Genomic DNA, 7,859 nt, shown 5'->3' on the forward strand with positions numbered 1-7,859 from the left:
GTACTGGAGCAACTGGGACAAAATTAGCCTGTTAGCTGTGAAGGCAGCAGGACATCAAGTTGTTTGTGTCCCACTGAGACACATTGAAATACTTGAGCAGCGTGGTGCAGAGAGTCTCCGTCCCTCTGAGGAAGAATCAACCATGCAGTAGTGTTCAGGGAGGGTGTGACCACTGTGAACACATTACTCATGTTTCTGTGGCTCGCACGTCAAACAGTCACAGAGAGACACGGTCCAGGTTTTACAGGGGTGTGGTGTGTCAGTCTGTGGACGTTCACACTCTTCATCAGGAGGAGCTCACACTGAACCGACCCTGCAGAATCCCCCGGCAGCAGGCAGCATGTGGGAGGGATCAGCAGGCGGGACCAGAACCCTGAACAGTGCCCCAACCACCACCCCCTCCACTGCAGCCCCCACACCCCGTCCTGCTGAACAGAAACGACTCTCAGTCTGAGCTGCTTCAGTCCAGAGACACTTCAGCTATAAAATACTTCTCCTGGAGCCACAGAGTCCGAACAACACGGAGGAGCGACTGAGGAATCCTTGTTTTTACCAACATGGAATCTGTGAAGACTCTTTTCCTTTACCTGGGAGTCTGTCTGTCAGCTGGGGTCATCACTGCTGCAGGTAAGACACATATTAACTTCAATAATCCTCATGTGTGAGTGAGATTTAAAGTTTGTCTAACATCTACCTCTGGTTCCTATTACCCTGTTTCAGCATAACTAGAATTTATGATCCAGGTTCATTTCATGTATGTAGCACTTTAAGAAACAGACACACAGTATATTTCCACACATTCAAACATAAAGACAAACATGTGCATAACAGATGTTGTGGAAATGAAACAAGAGGAAAATAGAAACAAGTTTAAGCCGATTAAAACCTGAAGAGTCACAGAAAAAGCTACTACTGTTACAGAGGGAACACGCAGCATTATTTCAGTTTAGCTTAGTTTAGTTAAACTTTGCTTAGTTTAGTTTAGTTTAGTTTAGCTTAGCTTAGTTTAGCTTAGTTTAGCTTTTCTTATTTTAGTTAAGCTTAGTTTAGTTTTTAGTTAGTTTAATTTAGTTTACTTTACTTTAGTTTAATTTAGTTTACTTTACTTTACTTTACTTTACTTTACTTTAGTGTAGTTTAGTTTAGCTTATCTTAGCTTAGCTTAGCTTAGCTTAGTTTATCTTAGTTTAGCTTACTTTAGTTTAGTTTAGTTTAGTTTAGATTACTTTAGTTTAGTTTACTTTAGTTTAGTTTAGTTTAGTTTAGTTTAGTTTCGTTTAGTTTAGTTTAGTTTAGATTACTTTAGTTTAGTTTAATTTAGTTTAATTTAGATTACTTTAGTTTAGCTTAGTTTAGTTTAGTTTAGTTTAGTTTAGTTTAGTTTAGTTTAGTTTAGTTTAGTTTAGTTTAGTTTAGTTTAGATGTCTTTAGTTTAGCTTAGTTTAGTTTAGTTTAGATTAGTTTAGATTACTTTAGTTTAGATTACTTTAGTTTAGTTTAGATTACTTTAGTTTAGGTGTTTGTTCAGTACTTTAGTTTAGCTTAGTTTAGTTTAGTTTAGTTTCGTTTAGTTTAGTTTAGTTTAGTTTAGTTTAGATGTCTTTAGTTTAGCTTAGTTTAGTTTAGTTTAGATTACTTTAGTTTAGATTACTTTAGTTTAGTTTAGATTACTTTAGTTTAGGTGTTTGTTCAGTAACAATAATACAACTACACATACATGACATGGTTCAGGCAGTTTTCTGGACATCAGGCTGCTGTACTCGGGTCAGAGGATCCGGTCTGGACTCTAACTGGATCAGTTCTGGTCCTGGTCTGAGATAAGTTGCTGTCATTGATCCAGGTCTTGAAGTATCTGCCTGTGAGCAGAAACCTTTCTCACATTGTATTCTGTGGATTACCCTTTCACCTCCATTGTTCAGATGTTACCATGGTGACCACTGGGCACCACTAGGCTCCAGCTTTAAAAGTATTTTGGCTCAACACGTGTGTCTGACTGTGAAGTGTGAGAGAGGGAAGCTGCTGGGTTGTGTTGTGTTGTACGTACAGACTGTCACGTGTTACAGGTTGTATGTACAGATTGTCACGTGTTACAGGTTGTATGTACAGACTGTCACGTGTTACAGGTTGTACGTACAGACTGTCACGTGTTACAGGTTGTATGTACAGATTGTAACGTGTTACAGGTTGTACGTACAGATTGTCATGTGTTACAGGTTGTACGTACAGACTGTCATGTGTTACAGGTTGTACGTACAGACTGTCACGTGTTACAGGTTGTACGTACAAAGCACAAAGATCCTGCATCAGCTACTGGAGAAGTTGAAACATATGACGCCAGTTGTTCATGTCTTAATCACTGTGATGAAGGACAGTTGGTGTTAGAGGCTGATGTTTATAATCTGGACTGGGGGCCGGTGTGACTGCTCCACTGGCCAATCAGATATCACACAACCCACGACATAAATAGAAATAAAAGTAATAAAAGTGCTCTCTTTTCTATTTTTCATTTTTCTCTCCAACCGTCCAAAGATAGAAAAACCCAAAAAGAAGAAGAAGAAGAAGAAGAAGAAGAAGAACGAGTTGAGTCTAACGTTGTGTTTCATTCATTCACAGGCGACGAGCTCGGCCACAGAGCAGAGAACGTCCGCTGGGTGTCTCTGGACTTTAAAACCGTCCTCACCTGGACCACCAGAGCCTCCCAGTTGATATACACTGTCCAGTACTCCGGGTGAGTGCACACACACACACACACACATACACACACACACACACACACACACACACACACACACACACACAGTGGTACAGTACAGTACAGAATTACAGGAGAGACAACATGGATCATTAAAGTTTCGCCAGAGGAACTTCACTTAGAGTAGATTTTGGGGGTCAAAGGTCAAAGGTCAAGTTCACTGTGACCCATATTTTGATTTTGATATTAGACGAACTAGTCTGAGTGGCGGAGGGATACGACCACAGGTAGGTGATTGTAGTTTTTATTTGAGGCTTTATTCACCTGTTCCGTGTGTTTTGTCATGTGACTTTCAGGGTGGATGACGGTAACTGGGAGGACTGTGACATCTGCAGCCAAGTGTCAGAGACAGAGTGTGACCTGAGCAACTACCTCGTACCCTACGACAGGTAGGAGCGCCACACCTGAGGCTCTGCTTCAGACAGGAAATACCTTCTTTATCAGACTTCAGAATCAGAGTTCCTCTTCTTTTTTGTCCTTCCTTCATCTTATCTCGTCTTTGTGTCCTTAAACTGACTTTCAGTCATATTTAATCACATTTAAGAATCTCCTGGTGATTCTAGATCGTGTGTGTGTGTGTGTGTGTGTGTGTGTGTGTGTGTGTGTGTGTGTGTGTGTGTGTGAACTATGTTCATGTCTTCCTGTTGGACAGGACCTACTCCGCTAATGTCCTGACAGATCAAGGTGACGACATAGAGAACTCACCTCACACTTACTCCCCTCACTTCAACCCCTACAGAGAGAGTAGGTATCACACACACACACACACACACACACACACACACACACACACACACACACACAGCAGGTTACTGATGTGATCAGCTGTGATAGTGTAACATGTGACTGACAGGTGTTCTGACCTGCTCTCTCCTCAGGTAACATCAGCGCCCCCACCTACACCGTGGAGGCTGCAGACGGCGGCAGAGTGATGGTGAACATCACGGACCCTCTGACCAGTTACCATGAGAAAAGGAAGCAGCTCAGCATCAGAGACGTTCTCAAGAGCGACCTCAAGTACAAGATCACCTACTACAAGTCTGGAAATACACGCAAGGCAAGTACACACAGGTACACACAGGTGGAAACAAGTACAGGCAAGTACTAACAGGTATAGGTAACATGTCGTGTTCTTCCCTGACAGAGAGAATTCATCTCTGACTCCAGTGTGGCTGAGCTGAAGCAGCTGGACGCAGGAGAGAGTTACTGCTTCATGGTGGCAGCTTACATCCCCTCCAGACCCAAAGCCACGCAGCAGGGAGCCTGGAGCAAACAGCTGTGTACAGAGGTGGACCTCCCCATCCTGAAAGGTAAAAACACTACGCTACGCTACAGTAGACTAGGCTACGCTACGCTACGTTACGCTACACTACGTTATGCTACACTAGACTATTCTACACTATGCTACACTAGACTATGCTATGCTAGACTACGCTACGCTAAGCTATGCTACACTACAGAGAGAGTAACCCCTCCAGAATTTGGTGACTTTTTTGGGGGATTGTTGCAGCTTTATCTAATTTTTGCTGCAACTTTTATTAAAAATTGAGATGTTTTTAGATGTTTTCTTCTTTTTTTTTGCAATGAAACTGCGGTAGAAAAAAATTGCAAAAATTGTCTCTATCTTCATTAATAATAATAATTCATTAAAAAATGAAGGCAACTAAATCTTATAGGGAAAAAGAAGAAGAGATTCTTAAACATGTTTGAGCGTCTTCGCTCGGTCTTTAACAGTGATGTCACACACGTCTGCAGCTTCACAACATGCTTCAGCACCACAAACAAGGACGTGAGTTTGGTGACATCATCAAGGTGTAGATCAGGGACTGCTGTGATTGGTTCAACTCGAGAGAAACTCTGATGATTGGTCAAATTAGTCAAATCAAAATGTAATTACGCACAGAATTCACGGGGATTGTTCAAGTTTGCGTTAATTATTTCTGGAGGGACTGAACAGTAACGGCGCAGGTACGTCCTACAGCACGTCTACACAGTGAGGAAGCCTCAGCCCTCGTGAGGCTCAGACCGTCAGGAATCCAGAAATAATGAGGTCATGAGTCCTGCTTGTGGTTTTCACGGATTAGAGGTTCTTTAGTCTGTTCTTAGAAAAAGCAGCACAGAGTCCGTCAGCTGCAGAAGTCTCCGAGCCTGCAGGAGGTTTTTGTAAACACAGTTTCTTTCACGTTCACCCGGGCACACTGTGTGGATCCTCAAAGACTGAGAAACAAGTATTTCCCGCCTCATTAAACATCTGCTGAGCTGATACTTTTATATTTAGAAAAACTGTGGGAAACCAGAAGCAGTTTCACCCACGTGCTTTATGTGCAGGTTGCATTAAAGTTAAATAAAAGCTTGTATATTTGACTGAGACGGAGAAGTTAGAGATCAGAAAAGAGAAAAAACAACAAAGGATTATGGGAGACAAAGTGTTTGTTTCATGTCAGAGGCTTCAACTAAATAAACTCATTCATGGAAAACAAAGAAAAGAAAAGAAAAACAACAGCCATCCATTTTTCTTCTTCATGGCCAGTGTCTCTACAGGAGGGTGTCAGATTCAAAGGGAAACACATGTTAAAGGGGCAGTTATTTATTCTGCTTTTTGTCTTTTATAACTTATTTATAACTAATTTATTTTGATTTGTATTTATGACATTTAACTTAACGTGACACATTCAAATCAAATCACGGCACAGAAAACAAAGTGAGGGGCAGCAGACTGCAGACAGTCAGTGAGAGGAAACTTTTAATGTGAAAAGCTGACTGTCATGGCCGCCATCAGCTCTGTGGTGTGTGGGTGGTGCGTCTCCTCATGAAAACTCATGTCAGTGCTGTGTGTGTAGATTTGTCGGGTGTGTGCCGCCCTCTGCTGGACAACACCGACACCTAACACACCTCCTCACTGTCCTCTGTGCTGCACCTGGAAAACTCATGTCACAATTAAAAACAATTCACTCAGTTATTAAACAAAAAAAAGGTAAATGATCCTTTAACATGTTAATATATGTATGTTGAGTAAAAACATATCAAATGTTGTGTACAGTCAATTTTGTTTTCAAGTTTAGATGTGAAACACTTTTCATTTTTCATTTTCATCACATCCTCAACAATGAAAACTTGGATCATTTTTTTTTAAATGCTGAGAAATACATTGTTTTCAAACCGACATGAATAATGAAACAAAAATATTAGAAACAAAATCATATAAATACTGGTATATCATAATATTTTGTACTGAATCCAGACTGAGGTTCCATGTAAGGAAAGCGTTTTGACTTGAATATAACTGGAGAGTGACGTGTCTCTGTCCGTCTGTGCAGCTTGTGACGCAGGAACAGCTCCATGACACCACAAATATAAACAGGTGCACTTTTATAACAGGAACATATATGATGTCAGTTCTGACCCGTGACACAACAGGTGGAACAGAAAATACAAACAGGTCGTGACAGGTCAGGTGCTCTGTTCAGATCCCTGTGTCTCACTGTGGTGTCTCTTTGTCTCTTTGTCTCTTTGTCTCTTTGTCTCTTTGCCTCTGCAGAGCTGAGTCTCGGAGCGTGGGTCGGTATAGTCTTCATCCTGCTCACAGTCCTCATCATCATCATCATAGTGACAGTCCTCTGCTGCAGATGCTGCCAGCGAAGAAAAACCCTCCACACCACTCAGTCATCTACACCTATTTAGTGTGTGTGTGTGTGTGTGTATGTGTGTATGTGTCACAGGGAGCTGGCTTCCCTTCAGTTTTCTGACTCCATTATTTTCCGTGTCTATTTTCTGTTTAGACTTTGTTGTAGTTTTTATTTGTGACAAATAACCACTAAGTCCAGTAACAGAAGCTGTTGTCGAACCACCACTACATCCTCTCATCTCCCTCCTCTACACGTCCACACTCTACTTACACTGTCGTTCCTCTCATTTCATTTCATGCCACTGAACCGACTTTTGTTGATCAAAAGGACGGAGAAGCAATAAAACATGACAAGTGATTCGGTTCTGTTGTTTTCTTACTTCAGTTATAATCACATCACAAGTGAAACCCCCCCCCCCCCCCCCCCCCTTGCTGTGTGGATTTGGAAAAGGGCCGACACACACAGGAAGGATGATGCTATGCAGACCTGCAGAATCACCTCCTCGTGGTCGTATCCCTCCGCCGCTCAGACTAGTTCCAGATTACATCCGTTTTTCAGGGTCATATAAAATATGATCCATTTGAGTGAAATTTTGTCATAATTTCTGTGTGCTTAAAATGTTTTCTGAGGACACCGTGACCTTGACCTTTCACCTTTGAAAACCAAAGTCTAATCAGTTCGTCCTCAAGGCCAAATGGACATTTGTGCAAAATGTGAGGAAGTTCCTTCAAGGCGTTACGGAGATGTCGTGTTCACAAGCCCAAAACTGCATTTTGTGAGGTCACTGTGACATTGACCTTTGAACTTTGACCTTTATCCACAGAATTCCAATCAGTTTGTCGTTCAGTCTAGATGAACGCTTTTACCAAATCAAAATCAAAATTCCTTCAAGGTGTTATGGAGATATTACATTAACAAGGCCAAACCATGTTTTGTGACATCACCACGGCCTTGACCTTTGACCCCCGAAATCGAATCAGTTCATCCTTGAGTCCAAGTGAATGTTTGTGTCAAGTCTAAAGAAGCTGTGATTGGCTCCTGTGATGAACACAGTGTGTGGTCTATCGCATTTTCAAAATAAAAGGAAATTCATTCCGTTGACTAAAAGCTCTGCTTCAAAGTAAGAGCACTTGAGTGGAGTGAAAAGTAGAATCTTTGTCTTTAAGTGTAGAAGAAGAAGAATACTCAAGATAAATAAATAAGCAGAGGTAGAGAAGAGAGACGGAGCGCAGGATGGATTCACTGTGGAGTTTTATTTCTTTCCAACACACAACGTCACGTTTAGACAGCAACACAAACAACGTCACACATAAATGTTTCATCATCATCATCGTCATTATGTTGATTTTCTTTGTTTTAAATATCAGTTCACTCGACCGTGGCCTCTTAAAGTGCATACGTCTGCATCATAGAAAACACACACACACACACACACACACACACACACACTGCGGGAAACGAAAAGTTCCTGAAGCAACTTC

The 7,859-nt window shown here is 41.5% G+C and overlaps 1 protein-coding gene across 1 annotated transcript; it reads left to right on the top strand.

Annotated features, from left to right (window-relative positions):
• Positions 1 to 407: 407 nt before the first annotated feature.
• On the top strand, positions 408 to 6,726 carry LOC111233300 (tissue factor-like). The gene is made up of 7 exons (XM_022761075.1): positions 408 to 627; positions 2,614 to 2,728; positions 3,049 to 3,141; positions 3,405 to 3,496; positions 3,631 to 3,809; positions 3,897 to 4,062; positions 6,291 to 6,726. The coding sequence occupies exons 1-7, from the start codon at positions 558 to 560 to the stop codon at positions 6,431 to 6,433; spliced, it is 858 nt and encodes a 285-aa protein (XP_022616796.1). The 5' UTR covers positions 408 to 557; the 3' UTR covers positions 6,434 to 6,726.
• The last annotated feature ends 1,133 nt before the right edge of the window (positions 6,727 to 7,859 follow it).

Source organism: Seriola dumerili, unplaced genomic scaffold (assembly GCF_002260705.1).
Source record: "Seriola dumerili isolate Sdu_G_001 unplaced genomic scaffold, Sdu_1.0 BDQW01000383.1, whole genome shotgun sequence".
Classification (NCBI taxonomy): Eukaryota; Metazoa; Chordata; class Actinopteri; order Carangiformes; family Carangidae; genus Seriola; species Seriola dumerili.

Bases quoted from the DNA above. Each gene is read 5' to 3' on its own strand.
- LOC111233300 (XM_022761075.1), top strand. From the start codon at position 558: ATGGAATCTGTGAAGACTCTTTTCCTTTACCTGGGAGTCTGTCTGTCA. The intron at 628-2,613 runs GTAAGACACATA...ATTCATTCACAG, and splicing joins TGGGGTCATCACTGCTGCAG to GCGACGAGCTCGGCCACAGA. The intron at 4,063-6,290 runs GTAAAAACACTA...TTGCCTCTGCAG, and splicing joins GGACCTCCCCATCCTGAAAG to AGCTGAGTCTCGGAGCGTGG.